This window comes from Passer domesticus, chromosome 14 (assembly GCF_036417665.1).
Source record: "Passer domesticus isolate bPasDom1 chromosome 14, bPasDom1.hap1, whole genome shotgun sequence".
Lineage (NCBI taxonomy): Eukaryota > Metazoa > Chordata > Aves > Passeriformes > Passeridae > Passer > Passer domesticus.
Window position 1 is genome coordinate 7,213,545 of NC_087487.1, and position 22,559 is coordinate 7,236,103.

General features: G+C 36.9%; 1 protein-coding gene across 8 annotated transcripts in view; it reads right to left on the minus strand.

The window, feature by feature from the left end:
- Window positions 1-22,559, minus strand: part of TCF12 (transcription factor 12) — a 159,082-nt gene that overhangs the window by 83,823 nt on the left and 52,700 nt on the right. For all 8 annotated transcript variants that reach the window (XM_064389225.1, XM_064389220.1, XM_064389224.1 and 5 more), the window contains exon 6: window positions 21,701-21,803. In XM_064389225.1, coding sequence (XP_064245295.1) covers window positions 21,701-21,803 — 103 coding nt within the window. The remainder of the gene's footprint in view (window positions 1-21,700; window positions 21,804-22,559) is intronic.

Below are 22,559 nucleotides of genomic sequence, written 5' to 3' on the forward strand. Positions count from 1 at the left end.
CCTATCCTAGTGTTTCCCAAACAGCAGACAATAAATTGACTGGTACATTGATGATGGTTTTGCTCCTTCACATCAAATATGGTGCCAGTTTTATTAAAAATATTAAAGATAAAGCCATGTGTTTTCCTGAGACTTTTTGTAGCTGTAGTGGCAGCAGCAAATAAGGGACTTCACAGAAAGAACACAAGCAGCTATGTCTAAGTCCATAGTAAAATCCCACCTGTTTGTGATTATCACACACAGAGCCAGGCATGCAGGGGGAAGATGAATGAACATAGAGAAGCTTTTTCAAGTATAATTTGCAGCATGGAAACCTGAAAGAAACCCCACATCTTAAGCTACCACAGATTCTTCATAGGTTCTTTATAGGTCAATAGTTAGTGATCCCTTTTATTGCTCCCTTCTCAAATGCAGATTCTTTATAGCTGTCTGTTTTCTGAAACTTTGGATAATGTCTAAAAATGCTAAACTGTAATATCAACATATTAAGTCAGTGACAGGGGAGGAAGACTGGACAGACAAACAGCACCTATTATAATCAGTACCAGCATCTCTCCTGCCCAACCGTGAACCATGTCTTGTCCATCTGCTCAGGTGCTTATCTCTTTTCCAAGAGATAATTGAAAAAAAAATTCTTATCCATGAGAAAGTGGTTAAAAAAAAATTACAGCAGCTATATTGGATACAGAAAGTCAAAATTCAGTGTCTAAAAAAATAGTGTTTTAAAATAATCTCCAAAACTGATAGCTAAAAGATGGCTGCTTTTCAGGTAGCAAAGCACCCAATTTTATTTGAAGTATAACTCAATCACAAGTGCACAGGAATGCTGAAGCCATGTCATGTAGCTCTATTTGAAACCCTAAATATGGATTTATGACCCTGATCCTTCAAACAGCTACATACATGCTTAATGGGATTATGTGTGCTTAAAGTCTCTTAGATGCAGAAGTATTCACAAAATTAGGACTTACCTTGGGCATGTAGATCAGTAGGACACATTAGATTTACACTGACTTTTGTTATATTTGTAAGACATTTGGACACTTCTGTTATATGAGGTAAACACTGAAGCAGAATTATTTCAGCAGTATTTTCTTTGCATGTATCACAAAAAGCTTAGAAGGATTATTATTCTCCTAAGAGAAAACAGGGTACTATCGGAGCATTACCAAAGCACCAGAAATGCTAATTAAGTGGTCACTTCGCTTATGACAAAAACAGCCTTTAAGTGAAAACCAGAGATATGTTTTAAATAGCTTTTTTCACACTATCCTGGAACATTCTGTATTTCAAGAACTGGAGCTATACTGAAGTATTCTGAAAAGTGAAAGCACTTGAGATATTATTTCAACAATTGTGTGCACATATGTATAATAAGTAACAACACTTCACCTATGCACATTTCAGTATATCCAAAACACTTCAGCTACATTCATGCTAAGATTTTTCTTCCCTGAATAAGACCCATTCTTTACCACTTTTTAATTCTTTTTTTAAAAGTCTTTCCCCCCCCGCCCAATTACAGGCAGGAAATAAAAAGAAACGCAACTCTTTTATGTAAAGTAAATCCATCTGGATGTTTGCTGCATCCTATATTATAAACTTGTGATCCCCAACCAGAATGAGTTATAGTGAAGCTGCAGGCAAAATTGTCTCCATATACCACAATCCATTATCCCTGTCAAGTTAATGTTCCATGTTGAGCCATATGGCGTGGGTACACACTCAACAAAGGAAATTCCTTAAACTTGTTATAATCAGCACTTACAGTCATCCAAAAAAACTGACATAAACAGCTTTATTGTGTTTTGTGCATTTCAGTTGATATCCATGACAAAAAGAGGAAGCTTCAGGGGGAGGAAAAAAAAAAAAGAAAAAAAAAGAAAAAAAAAGAGGGAGGAGGCAGTAAAGTTGCAATAATAAAAAGGGAGGGGAAGGACAGAGACTGTACATTTCATAATTACACAACATTTTCCTTACCAAGTGATTTTCAATTACAATAAAGCTCAAGACTCCTGAAAGTGATTCCGATTAAGAAGAGACAAAAAACCCCAAAAGCCCTACATCAATACCTTATTTTCAATGTAAATAAATACATTCTATAGTTTCAAAGTGCCTGACTCATGCAAAAGATTATATATTTTTTTTAAAAAGTGAATAATTTTTAGTTTTCCTGACTTGGGAAAAAAAGGTTGGCCTTCAGTTGTTATACAATTATCAAGAATTTAACAATCCTTCATTAGCAATATGGCAATTTAAGTAAATATCTTTCTATGCATTAAGTGTAGGTCACAGATGAATTAAGGACTCCCAGAAGCCTCTGCTACCTGGCACAACCCATCACATCAAGCCTAAGTCAAGGTACAAGTAGAGCAGAACTTCATTCCAGCCCCCGCAGTGACAACAATAAAACGCTGAGAAAACACACTATCAAATACTGAACTCAGCATCAATTTCTGTTAATTACAGCCTTGTCAGCAACGTGATTATTCAAACAGCTCATGCAAATGTTAATGAGTCCTTATTTGCATATTTATTTTTTCCTTTGTTGAAATGTCATTGATTATTACATTCTACAATGATGAATGCTGCTGATGATGTGCTCTGATATGTAATTAGTCATTAAGTGGAATGAATAGATCAATTATGAAAAAGGAGTGAGATTAAGAAATATCAAACAAGACCGCCCAATGTAACCACAGAATTTTTTTTAAAGGAACTAAAATAATTTCTTGGCATTTAAAGTGCAACATCAGTAGTTTTCAATAAATAAACTACTACTTTCCTGAGGTTAAATAAGATCTTCCACATGCACTGCTACTTGGGTAATCTAATTACAATAGCAGAGCGCTTTTGTAAAATCAGTAAGAAATCTGCAGTGACACGTAGGTTTCGGGGTTCGCTTGTTGTATCCCATCCCTCCTCCAGTTGGTATTTTTTAGGAGAGCTGCTCATGATCCCCCTCAGACTGTCTGATCTCTGAGCAGGGCTGAGCCGTGCTTGCAGCAGCCCCACTTTGTTCACAAGGCGAAGCTGAGCGCTGCCTTGCTGCCTGCTCCGACTCCCCAGCCAGCACTCGCGGCTTGCGGATGAAGGGGAAATGGGAGAGAAGAGGAAGGAAGGAAAAAAAAAAACCTAACAAAAAAAAACACATTACTGCAGACCAGATGGGAACATTCCACATGACCAAACCAATCAATCACCTCGGTGGGGCGCAGGTGCAACACAGCCGTGTAGCAACACACCATTTCACAGTCTATCGGGCACAAACACATGGTCACCAATCAATGGCACCCCCAGGACCTGGGGGGGAGGCTCTCTCGAGCCTTACTGGTCCATGCCTGATGACTTCATAATCACACATCATTTCATTCACTGGAGGATACAAACCAGCATTCTAATAACCTTCCCCCGAAACCGGTCATGTTGTGCATATTAATAGAGTGCTGGGTAGAGCTCAAGCACCGGCTCCACGCTGCAATTCGAGCAGAGCCTGCAAGAAGGAAACAACCTGAAGCTAAGAACTTCTGCCCGAGGAAGGAGTCGGCTCAGACCAGATCAATGGCAACATTATTCATTTTGCCAAAATAAACTCTGCATGACGCTCGCACCTTTCACCAAGCGACCCTTGAACAATAGCAAGCAAGCAGAGATAAAGGACAAAGCAGGATGAAAAATCAATGGAAGAATGTGCTGCTGGACCTGGTGATATGCAAGACAAAATTCTGAAACAAACAGGAACACTGGTAACAACAACAAAATAAGAAAAACTATTTTAAAAATTATTGATATACTTACCAATGCTCTCAGGGAAAGAAATAATTTTATTTCTTTTAGGCCAAGTATCACAGATTAGTTTTAAAAACAAGCAGATAAAAAGTACACAATGCGATGTGATCCCGACACACCAAGATTTGGATCAGAGCACTAGCTGCTTTTGACTTGCTCACAAAAAAGGTCAACTACAAATGGTAATTTATGTTTGTGTTATTGATGACTCAGGAGTATAATAAACATTATGGACATAAGGATATGGTGACATTTTTGCCAGAGCATATCACACTATACTGTTAAGTATTCACGCTGTTAAAAAGATACTCAGGAAACAAATGTGACAAGGAGCACATCTTCTCTTGGAATTGCATTATGCCTTGGGGCCAAAAGTCAAATGAGTTGCAACTGAAATATAAAAGACTAAGCAAACTACTAATACAAACATGTAATGTTTAGAATGCTGTAAGTGCCCAGGTAGGTAGGACTCCCCTATTTGGTACTAAAGCAAAGAGCTTAGTTTTACTTATGTATTTCTTAAACTCATTATATGAAGAGCAGACACCTCTAAATTTTACAGTTTAAAATTATGCAAATGTAACATCTACTGAACCAACTCAGTTTTGCTTTTAGGCGTAAATTCCTGAGAACTTGAAAAAGTAAGTATGTAGGCATGATAAGAGTACAGTTCTTAGGTTGCACTCTGAAGCACTACATGTTGCTTTAGGTCGATGGCAATTCCCCCTAGCTTATCTGGGAGGCTACACAAAGGAACTACACCATAATTTAATTCATTCATACAAGGAGCGGGGGAAATGTCAGAAGCAAAAAGGATACTTTTTTCTAGTTAGCATCCAGGTAATCTGGTGATTTGTGGTGCTAAAGGCCTTCTAATCTTTCCTTGACTTCCTCCCTTCTCTATTTCAAAGATCTCAAGGAAATGCACAAATACATTTATATTTTGTTAACAATTCAGAGTCTGAGTCTGATTCACAGGGCCAAATCTGAGTCCTGTAATCCAAAACCCACACACAATAAAAAGGTGGCACACTTGGTGTTACAGAGGAGCACGAAAGGGTTAAAAGAACAAACATGAGTATTATCAAAGGAATATTCACATCCTTTTGCAGAATTATGTTGGCCAGAAGCAGAGGAAGTGTTCTCCCTCATTAGAATACAAAAATCATTAATCAATAAATTATTAAATTAAGGGCCTGATGACTGGTTCTATTCTGGGCACTTACAGAATGCTAATTACTGCAGTGTTTGGGGAACCTATAGTGTTAAAATCAGAATTTCTCCTTTAATAAGATCCATTTTTTAGATTAAATTCAGCTCCTTTTATTTTGAAAGCTCTTGAAAAGAAATGAAAATGTCATATAATGAATTAAGTACTAATATTCACTACACTTCATATGCAACACAGGGCAAGTTGATGGCTATGCTACAGACTTGACATCTCTTAAGAGCCAAAAAACTAACAGCTGGTGACATTCCCAATGGAAAGCGCTGGGAGGGGTTTGACAAAGAATGTCATCCAAAATCCAAGTGCCTCAGTAAAGCTTAGCCTTACCTGGGAGCATTTAATAAGATGGAGAACAAGGGGACAGCTCATGTTTCCAGGTCCATCTGAGCATCTCTCTTCCCTTCCCTGTGCTAAAATTCTGCCTGAGTGAAGCCAAAACCACAGGAAACTCTGGTGGGCAGCATGAACCAGTCACTAAACCTCTTTTAGTCCTCAGACAAAATCAGCCTCTCATCGACCAGGATGGGAAAGCAATGGGGCTTGGCTTGCACTTCCTTGTGCCATAATTACACCTTTAAAAGGCTCAGCTCAACACATGGAAACTAGAGCACAACAGGATTAAGATTCATCAAAGACACTTCAAAAGAAAGAGTATTCCAAGATGGCAAAAGGTGGTGCTGCTTGTGAGCAGGGGATTTCCACAAAGACAAGATGAAATGCACCAGACACACATTTCAGTGAACTTCTGAGAAGAGTTTTTAAAAAGTGCATGCACAGGAATCAGGGCTCTAAGTGTTATACAAGTTATACAGGCTGTAAGGACCCCAGGATGAACATGAACAGATTTTAATCAGTTTGTTTAAATCAGCAAAGGAATCATGACAACAGAGACACAAATTTTAGTCCATAAAGAAGACAATATATAACTCCTGAAGCATTTTCTACAACAAAAGACTCCAGTGAAGATGTAGTTATATTACAATTCTTACCCCCAAAATATGCAGAAGCAAAGTTATCAATGAAACATTATATGTAATTCAAAAGTATATAATGTATAAATTAGGAAATTTATCTTGCAAAAAGTAGATTTGATTAATTCATTCACTAAAACTCAGACAAGCACCAGTGTTTGGAAAGAGGGAGCTAGAATTTAATGAACAAAACAGTTATAAAAAAATCAAAAACAACCTCATCAGTGCAGTATCCTGAAATGGATTTCTTTAAAAACTACTCACAGCATGAAAAAGAAGGCAAAATTAATATTTACAATAATCATAAGCAAGAGTGTGTTGAAGCTCATGACAGTTGATAGCTGAGACTGAGTGAGTTGTGCAATTTTTTGAGTGAAAATGGCTAAATGGCAGGGAGGCAATGCAAATGTTACCCTAACAAGAGACACGCATTTACCCAATATTAAAAGAAGCCTTAAAAGATTCATTCAATGAATGAAACTTAAAACTGAAAGCACAGCTCAAATTAAGAACCTACTTCCCTCCATGAAAGCAATTCTTAAAAGAATTCAAATCCAAAGAAAATCTTCAGTGCTACTAAGAATTTCCTTTAACTACTGCAGGAACATTCAAACGCAGCTACATTGAATGCTCCAAAGTTTACTGCCTAAGTGCTCCCTTCTATCTAATCAGCTATACTGACGTTACTCAGCTTTATCCAGGGTCAACAGAAATGATTCATTTTGTGTTTTGCCTAACTGGACTCCTTATGATCAGCTGTTAGCGTCAAGCTGTCTGATTTCCATTCAGGCTTCACAGCTGGATTCATCATAAAAAGCCCGAATATTAAACCTTGGGCAAGCGTAGCTGGCTTTGACTTCCAAATAAGCATTTTTCTAACTAATCATGCTATACTTTCAGGTATTAAATAAGACATTCATTCCAATGCAATTTTTTTTCAATGTGACACAGACTGCATCTATTGAAGAGCTGCAAATGTAAAGAAGCTAACAGAACCAAAATCTTTCATGAGAAAAAAAGAATCAGGACAAGAACCAAGAATTTATCTTCTATAGGTAAAAATTTCCTTGCAAAGAAGTGTTGGAATAACATGGAGGCCGAAGGTGGGTTTGTTTTCCCTTTTTTTGAACAAGCTATGAAGAATATTTTGGGCACTTTTCGGTAGTTACTGAGCTTGTTCTTAAAGTGTTGGTTTCTTCTACATTTTCAACAAAAAGGATTTCTAAGTTATGATAGAGAGAACATATACACTGCTCAGAGCTATTTTGTATTTAAAGAACGTTCTTTGTAGTGAAAATATCTTCTGCAAGATGGGCAGTTATTAAAAAAAAATAATAAGTATCCACTGGGGGGAAAAGGGAAGTCTGTAGAATTTTTTTTTATTTATATTTGTCACCGGAAAAAGAAAACAGATGAGCAGTTCTCCCATCAATGCTTATTTAAGCAACTATTTGAAAAGGGTCAACAGGACAGAAAAGAGAAAGGAGGTATAAGTTAGAAAAGGTGGTTTTTGTACAACTGCAGAAGATGAAATATGGCATCTAATAGTTGGTAGTTACATTGCCACCCCTTTTTTAAATCACTGCTGAGATCTGCTCATGAATTTTCTCAGGGGGAAGGAGTAGAGTGGGCGAAGGGCCACGTCCTCCTCCTCACAACAACAGACCTTGAACAGGCTACACAGGGACTTAGGGACTCCACTGATCACATGGGAAGGAGAGAGCACAGGAATATATAATATCATAAAGACACCAAAGGCAGGAAGGGTAAGAATATAAATAATTAATAATATTTTTTTAAAAGCTAAAAATAAAATTTACTTGCTGTAATTTGTCACTTCCTATGTCTTATTGTTGATATATTACTTCTGCAGATTTGTCACAACAAAGTATTCAATGCTTATTGTTTTATTCCACTGAATATGAAAAATGAATAACCAGATATGAATGTAAGTTTACCTACCACAAAATTTGAATTATTTAAAAAGCATGAATTGCTCTTTAAATCCTAAAAACATTTAAAACATATATATTTTAAATGTTCTTCTTGAAGTGGTCCCCCAAGCTCCCCACAGCAAATTTATGGACCTCTGAAAGGAAACAATCAATCAGATATCTGTTCAATATCTTGAAACTTCAGGTTTTATTACCAGCTGCCACTAATCCTGTCTCACAGGCCAATATAATCAAAGAACGTATCCAAAGAGGGACACAATCAGGAAAGCCATGAAATTCATTTTTGGCAATATTAAAAAAAATAAATTAGAAATGAAAAATGTAGGAAAACCCATTTTGGATGCTATCCTGCAGTTACAATCACTTGACGTGATTTTCGAGCAAGTTAAATTTAAAAAAATAAATTCAAGCAAAACAAGTTCAAGGCAATACTGTCTTTTTAAAGCTAAACTATTTCTCTGCATACGACCCATTTTATAATGTACAAACAGAAACAAAAAAGTGAAAAAGTTTGGATTTAGTACTTCTCAAAGTGGTCACAGCACAGTTAGCTCAGATGGCCAGTTGAACAGAACATCCTTAGGGAGACAGAGCCACCCCAGAGGCTCTGAGGGCAGAAAATCTTTAGGCAAAGTGATTCATCATGTGTGGCAAGACAACTGTGACATCTAAACATTCTTGCCTTGAGCAGCCTGGTACACGCTACAAGGGATCAAGCATTCTGAAAAACATCCACACACATCTCAGAAGCTGCAGTAAAAAGGACATGTTTCAAATAACAAAATACTGGGCACTAATCATGTGTAAGTGAATTTGGTTTTTGCAGTGGAAAACTGTTCCCCTTCAAGCCATGCTGCTGACCTAACACAGAAATAAGCAAATTTTTACTAATTTTGCACTCAAATTATTTCAGGTCTAATTTTATCATCTGGCTCATATTCTTTCCTCCAATGTAACTAAGCTTTAGTTCTGCTATGATATTCTTTAGAAGTTGGCCATCAATGAATTATTATTTTTCCACTTTAAAATGTATTTACCTATATTGGTTTTTATTATTCACTGGTTCATTCACCACAACTTCTAGCATTTCTAACAGAGTATTAGTGAATGCATTACTATACCTCATTGCAATATGAAGTTTTCATCTTCCAAATCTATTGCCCAATAATCTGTCCTGTGAAGGGGAAAATTTACACTACTACACAGCAGCCCTGTTCAGACTCTGCACTTAAAGACCCCTTAGAAGATGCCAGTTTTGAGTATACAAACATCTCACAAACAAACAAAAAACCCATGTTGGAGAAAGACTCCTCTCCCATGGTGTCCCACCAACAGCACTGGCCACTAAAATGTGCACAAAGAAAGAACCACAAAAACCCAGAGAGAATGTGAAAAAATTATATGGTCTGGACTTGAACAGTCAGGCATTATAGCCAGGTGCGTGCCACAGGGCAAGTTACAGAGCATAAGCAGTTTTAGAATTTACCTTTTCTTCATATTTAAGATGAAGGAAACAAAAAGAAAAATCTTAACAAAGAGCAACACATCTGCACAAAACCACATAAAAATGGTCTTTTCTTAAGAGAGGCAAAACAAGTCAACAGACCAAGGCAGACGGACAAGCCAGGTAAAGACAGGAAAAATCCCAACATGCCTTCTGAAAGTGGTCAGGTGGAACAGTGTACTGATCCAGACGGGTGCATTCAAGGGACAAAACTACAAGTTTAACCACAAAGTAAGACTACAGTAAAATTATACTCTACAGATTTGAGGACAGATGATTCTATTAATCATTTTAGTGTAAATGAAAAAATTTTCTACCTCTGAGGCTTTGGCGTTTTTTGAAGATAATAAACTGGACTAATGATACAATCACATTGCATTAACAGACATGAAAGCAGCATAAAAGTACCATCAAGAAAGTAGGAGAGATCAGTAGAAGGGTAATGCCAACTTTAAAAACACAGCTTTGAGTTCAATAACAGTGCTGAAACTGATTATCGAGGGAATAACCATGCTTGAGAGCACAGGTTAAAAGAAGAAAAAAAAGTTACTGGGGTCTGGATAACATTTTCTCCTGATGAATCACTGCCTTCCATTTGGTGTTTTATTTCACATTGGTTTACTGGCATTTGCACTATGTCTCTATCATGAGACCAAGCTGTGTCAGAGCTGGGGAGAGGGGGAGGCACACAAAACAGGAACTCGAGGCACAGTAACAGGGAAGAGCTCCTCCTTCGTACTGGAGAATGTCAACCAAGCCAACTAAATGCAGTACCTTGAATTCAAGACATTTGGGCCCTAAATTTTCTTCTATGTAGGTAAAACGAGATAAATCAATAAGAAAATATTTCATATTTTAAAAGTACTACTTAGCTTTACTTTGTTCTAAATAAATAGCTGAAAACCCACTGCTTATTGTCTATATATACACAAACTACCCTAGATAAAATGGTTACCAACTGGAGAAACACATGGGCTTTTTCCTCCTGCCAACAAACTATATTCTTTTTCATAGTTTGTAACTGTGCAACTGAACCAACTAAACCCAGCAGTATTTTTCTACTGGCCTCTCTTTGTTTAACCTGCTGCCCCCTCCTCCCTTTAACTCGAAAATACTGATAGAACAAATTTATACTCAATTCCTTTATCAGATTTTAAAAGGGTTTGGATTGGCTTTTTTACCATGTGCCTTTTGAGCCACATTTCTAGGAAGATACGTTTCTAATGTAATAGCAAAAATGTAATTGAAAAAAAGAACATGCAAGCATACTGGACAAAACTATTTGTTATAATTGTGCCCAGGGCTGAGTGCCAGATAGCTGTCAAACAAAGGAACAAAATCATACAGTTGTTTGGCACTCAAGGCTGAAATCATTGTGAAACATGCACTGTTTATAAATTGTCACTGATGAATAAAAGCAGTGAACAAAAAAATTTTAAAAATGCAGCCAAGCCTCAGAAAGACAAGGCAGTCATCGCTCCTCCTCCCACCGCTCTGTAATCAAACAAAACAAAATAAGCCTCGAGCCCCCACTATGCTGGGCAAGAAGAACCTAGTGGTGCAAGGTAAACAGCATTGCATGAACAAGTGACTTCAGGCCGTGCTCCCACAGCTCAACCTGCAAAGCACCCAGCAAAGGGACAGGATTCAGACACACACACAAAGGCATGTGGATTTCTCAGCTTTGTTAGATCTAAAATCTTTTTTGTACACTATTAATGCTAGTGAAATTTATCTTAATCTTAAAAATATCAATCCCAGAAGACGCAAAGAAAATTTTTTTCAGTGATGGTAAAATATATTAACTGATCTTTCACTACAGAACACAGCACTGCTGAAATAAAAATCACCCCACCTGTCATTGAGAAAAAAGATCTAATTCATGCCAGGTGAAAGGATGATATTTCTCTAAATGTAAAGTAAAAACTTGTCGTGTTGTCATGTGCCAATATTCAAATCCAAGCACTGATTGGCTTGACCAAAAGCTCCCAAAAAACTCACTTCCTTCTTAGCCTACGACATTACTGTATCCTGGAAAATAAGCAAGAGCTCAGATTCTGATCTAGCGTATCTGTACCAATCCCAGCACCTTTCAGACTTGAAGCTGTATAATGATAAAGCACATCCACCAGGAAATTAGATCCCCTCTAAAATTACAGCAAAACAGACTTACAAATATGGGGGAGAAGGTTTCATTTTTTGACTGATAGGTAGAATATTAAGGTGTGACAAATATTTTCTACAGGATAGCTCACATAGGAGCTTCTGAAAACTCCTTTGGAGTTAGAATTATATGATCAGAAAATTCTCTACAGTATTTCATAATGCAATGCAACTTTTAAGACAGGTAAGGCATAATTGAAGAAATATGGTTCTGTAAGTTTATTTTTATTTTTATTTTATATTTATTTTATTTTTGTAAATCTTGATTCTAGCAGATCAATCAGTTTAAGTTGGGAAGTACCTCAAGGCCTCAAATAAATATATAAATTAATTAAATCTGAGGTGACAGCTTGTAATGGACCAGGAATGTGAAATAAATAAATGATGTATTTGGAAAGTTAATTCCATCAGAAACAGAAGTATTATTTAGCACATCAAAATAGTACAACAAACTTCTCTTTGCTCCTACCAGGGAGCAAACATACTTAAAACTGCAGTATCCTGATAAAGAGCATACAAGTACACTCCTTCCTATCACTGCAGAACATTTTTTAAACATGATACAAGTTATTTATGATACAGTCATGCACTTAGGTATTCAACACAAACCCCAGGGATCAGCCTTGAAGCTTACAAGGCTGTTAACAAGTCACACATTACTCTCAAGACTTCTGCTTTCCATGTCCCATTGTAGAAGAAGACACTGCAAGATGCCTTATTGGTATTGCACGTATCCTAAAGGCCAGGATTGTTTTAGATGTCCTTATTACAATGGGAAGTAAATTCAAATTTTACTGCAGTTATTGTGACCATTGCACTAGTTTTGCCCATGGTCTGTACAATTCCAATTTGAATTTACACATTACATATTTTATTGCCTTTGTTTCCCTAGTAGGGAACCTTTAAGTCTCACGGCCAGACTTTGCCAGTTTTAAAAAAACTTGTAAAATCAGTCAACTCATCTCAACAGTAACCACTGTGCTTCTTTCTTATTCTCACTTCAATGAACCTTTTTTATCTCTTAATTTATGGTTATTGCTTTTTTTAAAAGAATCAGTAACAGCAAACCCAAATTGTGTGAGTTTCTTTAATTGTGTAAGCAACACATCATCACATAAAATTATGCATCAACTCTCCCTCATATTTCATCCTGAGATGGAGGACCCATGTGAGCACCTTCCAAAAAAACCCAACCAAGCAGCACCCTCCCTCCACCAAATGCCATCCTGGTGAAGCTGTCACACACACTGTTTGTCCAAGTGACCCTCCACGGGGATGCCAAGGAAATAACTGCAGAATTTTCATCTGACCCGATTTACAGGGCAACAGAAGCTGCACACCTGTGTGAAAGCTGCAATGCTGACAGCCTCCAGGAAAAACATTAAAAGCCAGCAACCAAGAAAGCTTTGCAAATAAAGCGAGTTATAACCATCTCTTAAGAGAATGTGTTGCTGTTCCTCTGGTCTTTGCACATTTCTGTTACATCAAAGTTTTTCATCCACTTTTCCAAAACAAAACTTTGGTGCAATATTAGATTGAACTCAAAGTGTCCAGACATTATTGCCAAAATCCAATTTAAAAATTTTGTTTTCTTTTGATGACACTTGTCCCATTCATCTATTATGTAGCTGAAGCAATGCAGACCTACAGCATCTTACAGGTCTATGGAAAATGCAGCAAGTGCTCAAGCAGCTCATAAAAATCACAGTATTGGAGGTCCAACAGCCCCAAGCACCTGAAAAATAAAACTGCACCTTTTATTTTCATCTGGTTTGTTTTCCCTCCAAGATGTCTGTTATCTAAACAAAGTCAGGTTTCTACCAGCAACAAACATTTGACTCACTAAAACCCAATCTCTAAAGAAAACTATTAGAACTTCAAATCATATTAATGCAAATACTATAATGCCCCAAATCACAAAAGCCACTTGTTTTGGCACGAGCAGCCTAGTTAGAACACTTTGGTTGATCAGTTCAGAATTTAATCACTGGATACAGACTGCCGTATTTATTAAAAACTGGACTGCTAGCAACTCACAGGCTACAGCTACATGCATGCAAGAATGAAAAAAAAAATTAATGGAATGAAATAGAGATTAAGTAAATGATTTTTATGCACCTGGCGATAAGCAAACATCTTTATTACAAAACAAAGACAAGCCATGAAAAATTACAAAATTATCTTTTAATCACCAGTGAGCTTTCTACAGCCTCCTATTTGAACAGGATAATAGGTATTATGTAGATCCCTAAGCAACTGCCTCATGGGGAAGTTACATCACCAGAATGGGAAAAAATCACCCCCTCCTCCCTAGAAGGGAGCTTGGCGCCTTCAGACAGACTCAAATTTAAAATCCTACAGCTTCACCCAGCTGATCCCATCCACTGGAACACATCTACAAGTGCCCAGGGATGGCAGGAACCACAGGAGAGAAATATGCCCTTTCAGCATTTCATGCACTGATGAGCCTTGTAACAGATAAACATACCCTGCAGCAGCTAAACTGACATGTTATAACAAAGAGGAAATACAAGACTTAAAAATTTCATCAGATTACTATTTATTCCCCTTTTCAGAGACAGAGTACACTGTGAATAAATCAACACTCAAATGTATCAGACTGCATTAACTAAAACCCAAGCTTGGCAGAACAAATTTTATCAGAACTAAAATATTTCAAAATGTAAAAGCCACAGACTTTGCATATTTATTCCCAGACGGGCAATTCAAAAGTATGACAAAAATTCGTAGCAATTCGTATGACAAAAAAATCTGAGTTCAAGCGTGAGACCATTTTGAAGGAGGCAACATTTCGTCTTCTTCCAACACAATTAGCACTAGGTCCCATTATTTTCTCCTGTGCAAGCACCACCACTGTCCACAGACCACCAGAGCTGCAAGCTCTGTGGGACACACTGTGGATTGCAAGGTACCTGTGGCACTGGTAGCATTCAGTGAAAAGGAATCGTCACCTCTTCCTTGCACAACGTGTAATTGTACAGATTGATGAGTTTTCAAGAACAACTTTATGCTCTTGCTTACTTGACAGAAAGAAAACCTTTCCGGTTTCTTCCTTGAACCACAGCACTACAGACTAAGCCTGCTAATGACTCCTACACTGATCCAGAGACACAAAAATCATCTAGAGGTGCACAACACGCTGGAATGGTTTGGGATGAAGTGCCTCAACACTGCAGTGCACTCCTGCAGCGAGGGGAGGGGGGAAGGCCACACACCTGCTGTCCCCTGCTCAGCTCCCCTGCCCGGAGCTGCCCGGGGCAGCAGAGCAGGCAGCTGTGCCCACGCACGTACCTGGCACAGCCCCACCTGAGCCCCACCTGAGCCGCGCTGCCAGGGCCCCTCTGCCGCAGCTGCTCGCCAGGAGAGGGATCAAAGTCTGCAGGGGCAGAGAGCACAGGCAGACACCTGCTACAGCCAAACGCCACCAAGGACACGGCTGGAGAAAGCCTCCGTGCATTACCGAAGGTAAGGAAATGTTAAGAAAGCGATTTGATTGAAATATTACCGTAAACAGAAGGGAAAACTAAGCTTAACACACGCTCTTGTGAGCAAAAACCCAAGGGTAAAAATGCCCCGCACTTAGCACTTTCACTAAATGACTGTGTAATTTAATTTCCCAGAAACCCATTAGCTTTCACAAAAGGAAAATTAAGAGCAGATGAGAGCAATTCTTTGGTGTGAGTGGAATTTATTTAATGTAATACCTGGGGAAAAAAAAAAGATAAATCTGAAACTGTATGAACAGATAGAAAACACTGAAACTCTAGAAAGCTTCAGCCCAGAGAGCAGCGGCTGTGTGCTGGCAGTAACCAGTGTGTCAGCCCAAGTCTGAGAGCTGCCTCTGCACAACACACCACGCCAGAGCTGGGACACAGCCAGACACAGCACAAACAGTCCAGAACAAAAGGACTGCTGGCATTCAAAACAGAAACAAACAAACAAAAAGGAACCTCCATTTACTTATGGCGGTTTTATATATTCATATGTGAAGTAAATTATTCAAATAATTATCTGGAAGAGAGGAAGAAATAAATGAAATTTAACTTAAAACATTACTCTGGGTTTGAAATTTCATTATAAAAGCCAAAATACTAAGGAAGTCACAACAGGCTTTTAGTCAATCTATAACCAGCATCAATTCAACAGTGACGTACCCCAAAAGGAAAAGAAACCATCTTAGGAGGGAGCTTAAATGGAAATCATCCATTTGCCAGATTCATTATATACAATGATTTGAAAAATGCTAATTATTAAAAGAAAATAAGCCCATCAGAAGCAAGATGACAAGAAGCATTACTGGTGTAAAGCAACAGCAACACTTACTTTGGGAAAAGTAGCCATGATGTGTTACATCATGGATGAGGTTAGCCAGCATCTTGGTATTTTTAGCTTTAGTAATCAAAACAATAAGTGATTCAATGATACACAAACATAATACTGTGAAACTGCACAATACAGTTATGTAAAATAAATGTTAAGGAACTTTTTCAGCATGGGAAGTTTACAGTCCACGCCCTGTGGTGGACCCAGTACCAATACCGCTAGTATTTATTCTAACTGTGGATGATCTTACACTCATGGGTCTTTTACTAAGGAAAGTTTTCCTAAACTCACTAATATTTGACAGATAACTATGCAGAATGTGAAGCTTATCAGGTATCCTTTTACAATTTTCTTCCAACTTCCTGCCCTGTAAAATGAGATGGACTAAAGACTTGTCATAATCTTTGTTATGTCACTGTTTTGTCATTTTCTTCTTTTAACATTTTCCTCTTTCTTCCTAATGAATTCTCCAAAGGATATAAAATACTCTGTCCCTACCATTCTCCAAGTTAATAACAATGTAACTGCATATAAATTATTTCAGATCAATCTTGGTATTACTCATATCTCTGGAGATAATTTCCATTGTGATGCCCGGGTTTTTTTTTTCATGTGTTGAAATATTAATGACTATAGACAGCAATTCAAGGAAATTTAACTATTATTTTGGACAAATAGAGAGTCTGCCAACTCCCTGCCTGCATCTGCCCTCTCCTTTCCTAAAAGGTAATTAAGACAAGATTCCTAGCAAAAACTATAATGGCATCATTCTTAATGTGTGCCATTTTAATAACTATTTATCCTTGCTGGTTTGCTACTATTGCCTTCACCATTATAAAGTCATTTGATAACAAGATGTCTCTCTTCAATTTCAAAATTCTTTTATTGAAGGGTTACTGAGGAAGCGAACTAGCCATTTTCCTGAAGATTAGTTAGATTCTTAACTGAGTACCAATTCAGATGTACATCTTCTTTTAATTGTATTTTAAAGTTCAAAAGCCTCTCCTTTCACTGAGAATAACCTTTCACAAATTATGGTTTTAAAGACTTACATTAGCTGTTCAAGAACTGTATCAGTACTGGAGGTTTACAGAGGCTTCAGCTATTTACCATGTTGCTTCAAAAAATGTCTCTCCAATGTTCAACTTTAAAAATACTACTCTATCCAAGCTAACTGGAAGGCTTAAATTACAAGCCAAATAATAAATTTTACAATAAAAATTAAGGCAGCACTTTCAATTTGAAAGATGCACTGGCAGAAGCCCAGGCATTTTAAGAAACCTGCACAATCAGGCAATCAAGTCAATTAAATGAATAGTAGCTCTAAAACCAGGAGGCACCCCAATCCAGATATTGATCTCTCGTTGACATTATTAATATACAAAATCCACTGTGAGTTTCACAGTAACCTGAAAACTACCTTTGAAAATTCTTAAAATTTGGCATCCACCCATGAAGCACCTCTCTTCTCCTGCCACCCTTCACCCAATAGTTTCTACCCAGCAGACACCTATTAATGCCTGCTGCACTGGAACAAGTCTGCTAAACAGTAAGAGAAAGTAAAATTCATGGTGTATGTAGATGCCATTTATTCAGAAACCCTGTTTTGTGATGCCTGATGACAAACCACCCAAGTGCATCAAGTACAGCTAATGGGAAAGAAGTTCACTGCAAAAACCCCAAAATGTATTACTCTATTTCCCTTTGCCAGTACTAACTTTGCTTCTTTCCCCTACTTATTTTAAACATAGAAAAATCAGACTTACCCTTTACATTCATCATTATAAACAGTAAAAGAAGCTATATTTTTATCAGCAATCTGAATAATTTATAGCTCTAATTACTGTAACAAGTTTCTACTCCCACCTTGTAAATACCAACTCTGTGTCTTGAGTTCTCTGCATGGTCAGTCCTTCCATCTCTTAATGCTGGCCATAAGAAAGCACCACAGCATTACCCAGCAGAAACTTGTTAGGAAGAGAAGCAAAGAGAAGCACCTAACAGAGGTGAGCGTTACAAAATCACCAGATGGCATGAACTAAACTAGTAACTGCAACCTGCAGCTGATCTATTGGAGTCACTGAATAAATAAGGCAGATAATCTAAAAGCCTCTGATTTCATACATTCAGAATCTATGATTTCTGGTCTTCAAACCCTGCTGCTAGCTCAGAAACAGAAACACCTAAAATGTAACCAAATTAAACTTTAAAGGAGAAAGTTAAAGAAATAATGAGAAAACAAGGAAATATATTAGAAAGAACACTTGGAAGAATAATCTCTCTTCCTACATCAAGGGACTGATTTCAACATGGTAAGCTGATATCAACCACTGTTTTTCACTCACTATTGACTAAATTTTTAATGACTTTTTGTCACATACAACCTTGTGGAACTGTGCAGTACACAGACGACGAACGTGGAGCACAAAAGTTTGGCTGTTATCCTTTCTACCTCTTGTGGAAAGACAGGCACACAAAAGAAAGTAATTCACCCACTTCAAATTTTCAAGACAGACCAACAAAAACCCCTTTAAGCTATATTCAAGAATAATCTGCTTTCTTTCTTCTCAGTAAGTAGTAGTAAAAAAGCTCAGGAGAATAAAGTCCAGGAACAGCACAACAGACGATACAATACCACATGCTTGAAGGGTCCTAGCAAAAACTGACCTCTCCTTGCAAGTGCAGAGTACTAAAAGGCAGCATAATTACAGAGAAAGATTCTCATATCCTTGTGAATAGTTTTCTAGAATGTAATTAAAAGAGAAGTGTTGAATAAGCAAAGATTATCAAGTCTAAATGGAGCTACAATACCACCAATATATCTTTGCCTGATTTTCTACATATCTCTATGGATACCAACAGACTATGCTGGTCCCAAGAGGATTCAGTGGTTTTACTCAAAATATAAGTAACGGCCCTTCCTTTTTTTATACTACCAAATCAACACGATAATTCTGGAATTCATTAGTGAAGAACACTAACCAATCCAGCATAATAGCTTTACTTCCTCTGCAAAACACTTCAAAAAATATCTAAATGAATATGGAAATGCATCTTTCTGTGGTAAATTGTTCATTATTGAATCATTATCAACTCTTGTTAGACAAAATTTCTCTCTTTTGCAATGTACAAGATCATTAAAATGTTTGAGAGCTCCATCATGAAAGACAGAGGCACTTTATAATCCACTATCTCTTCAGGCAAATATGCTTACGGCTGAACATAATACACAAAACAACAACATCCCCTTGACACACAATTCTTTCTTTTAATGGTACTCTTAAGTGTTGACAGCAATGGTGAAATATGTTGTCGCTCTCTCTTCTTCTTCTTCTTTAATAGTTTTTAACTATTTCAGAAATGTATTTCAGTCATGATAAAATTTTGGGAAGGGATGTATATCTTAGATCTTGGTTGTGGAACCCCAGATGCTCCATCACTGCTATTAGCTAGTGAGATATTTCCCATAAACTCATCAAGTTCCTGTTCTTAGACTCCCTCCACCTCCTTGTAAACTCCAGAGATCCCACAATAATGAACCAATGCCTTAAATATCATATGTCTACAGTAGCTAATGAAATAAATGTGTTCATTCTGTTTATGGGAACATGTCCATAATTTAATATTAAGAAAAGCATATAACATCTTTTAGTCTAAAAAACTTTAGAATAATTATAACTTTTCTTTTCAATAATAAAGAAACTATAAACACAGATAGTAGTACCACACAGAAAAGTAGTACTCTATGTTTTCATGTAGCCTTTATCATTCTTCTCTTCAAACTTTCACCATCAATTAAAATACAATGCAAAAATGAATGATGTGAAGGTGTAATATACACAGCTGTATCCAATACAGTAACATAAGTAAAATGAACATAAATTTTTGTTATGACAAGCCAAAAGCCACAAGCAGAATATTTTTAAAGCATACTTTTAGAATTTTAATGTGAACATATCTTAGAGATACATACTGAAAGCTTTCTATAATTCTTGGCTACATATAGAAGGAAATTAGGTACTTTTGCTCCAAGGAAATAAAATCCTAAGAACTCTTAGCCACACAGCTTTACAAAACTATTTCAGTTCTCAGCAGCTTTGGGTGACTGACATACATATCGTGCTATTTGTTAATCCTGTCTACAAGACCATCTAAATGGAGGCTTCTTCTCAAATCTGTATTAATGATGTAATTCTATTATGTCTAATAGAATCATCTGTTCAATAAAAATGAAAAGCCAAGAAGATATAGTTGCACCAATTATTTTTTCATATATTTAAAGGCATATATTGTTTAGAAATTGAAAGGCTTAAATTAAAAACACGAGCAATTAATTTGCCTCTGGTAATATGAAGTAAAAAAGAAATCAAACTTTGCTATATATACTTTTATAAAATAAAATCAGTATCAGCTGCAAAGCCTAGAGACATTCCACACATGCTACTGATCAAAATACTGGAGAAGCAATTGAAGTAACTTGTGTTTTTAGCTTTCTGCTAAAAAAGAAAGAAGACAACATGTTTGAAGAGTATTCAGGGGAAATCTGCTTTATCAAAATAACTGCTACATTTTAGCTTTGCTGTCTCCAGAAGAAGTGTCACTGACCAACTGGCATGTCCTCTCTCTAAGCAAAGTCTACAGAGATGGGCATCTTAAAATTGCCTGTTTCCAGCTTCATACATGAATTTTAAACAGAATGCTTTCTTTAAACAAAAAATTGTTATCAGCAATAGATGAGCTTTGTCTGTCTCTGTTTCAGAGAAAATTAAAGTAGTAAACAAAGACTGAGCAAAGTAGAAAGATTTCCAAAAGAAATTGCAGACCACCAGGATTTGGATTTAGGTAATCCACTTAGATTACCATGGCTGTGTCTTAAAAGGACAATACTGAGATCACAAAATAGGTCATGTCTACAAGATGGGGCATTTAGAAGTGAAACAATGTGAAATGTAGAAATTCAGAACAAATATTCAGAGTCATCCTGAAATCGAAGATGTGAAACAAAAATGATCCCAAGACCATGTATTGCCAAATTAAATATTTTGAAATCAACAGTTTTATGTTCCAAACTGGACCCACAAAAGGAGATTTTTCAACCAATGCCATCAACACATTAGCATGTTTCAGGTAACAAAGTGTAGACAATGAAAAAAGGGTTTTAAAGGCCACAATATAATACATCATTTGCTTGCTTTTTTTCCAGTTTCAAAAGCAGAAAATGTTAAACAGGTCTGGAAGCAGGAGTTTCCATCTATTTCTTAGAAGTGACAGCGTTTCTAATACAACAAATATCAAAGAAATTCGAAAATTAAAAATAAGAAGCAAGCCCTCAAATTATTACCTGAAGGGAAGCCTACAGTAAATGGGTAGGTAGTTCAAGAACTGAACGTTGGGGGAAAAAAAAACTTTAAACGCACAAATAAAAAATTGGTATAAATGTCTTCTCGAACGAAAATAAGGAAAAATAACCTTTAAAATAATTTAGAATTTACATCAAATCAAAATATATCAGATTTCTAGATCAACTTAAGAAAATCTATTTCCTTCTCCTAAAAAGTCCTGAGTAATAGCCTTTCTGAGGAACTCACCCAACATAAAAAGATTTGAATAGGAAAGTCAGTGTTGCTACGAGAAACAGAGCAACTTCCAGATGCTTGACATGTCAGGCCTAGACAAGGGAATGAAAAATGTCTCTTTCTGACCAAAGAGGCTTTGAGGGGATACTCGTAAAGAATTACCTACTTACCCATCAGATTTGAGTTCATGAAAGGTGTCGGGGACAATCCTTCATGAGGCCCTAATCGACTGTCATTCAAGTGATCACTGTAATGAGGACTGTCTGCAAAACCCTAGAGAAAAAAAAGACCAGAGTATTAAACAGATTATTTGGCAGCCCTGCTAATTGAGTGTAATGACACTTTCCTAATTAAATGTGCAGAGTCACAATTGGTCATTAATCACAAAAGTTGGCTTTCAGGTCTATCTCACAGAAATTACTCTCTGTCCATATATTACTTTCTCCCCATCAAAAAGAAACCACATAGTTTCTTAATAAGCTGTGTCCTCATGGACAAGATGTCTAAAAATTGAATAATACAGAGATATTTTGATATTTGAATCCTCTTAGTGCTAAAAGTCACTAACCACAGAGAGTAAAATTAGTCTGAAGAACTTGCAACTAATTTTTTTTCCTAAGCTTTCTGTTTGCATTAATAAAAGACAGTAAAAAGTTCAGGAAGAGTCACTAATGTTAAGAAAAAATGTTGGTGCAGATGAGAAGAACAAATTCCACTTCTTCTTGAAGCCTGGTATTAAAGTTACAGATTAATAGGCATTTTGACACTATCACAGTACTAACCAGCATAGCCCACTGACAAAAGGTTTACTTCCATATAGTGATTAAATTAACAACTTTGTCACCCAATTTGCAAGCACACACTGAAATACTTTTTTGCATTTTTCTACCATTAGCACAGCCAGCTTACCAGGCTTGGAGCGCCCCTTACACAGTCAGGAAGTACTGGCTTATTGAAAGCTGACACCAAAGGCAGAGGAGATCAAAAACAAAGAAGTTCTTGGATGTAGATATTCTTTAATTAACCCAC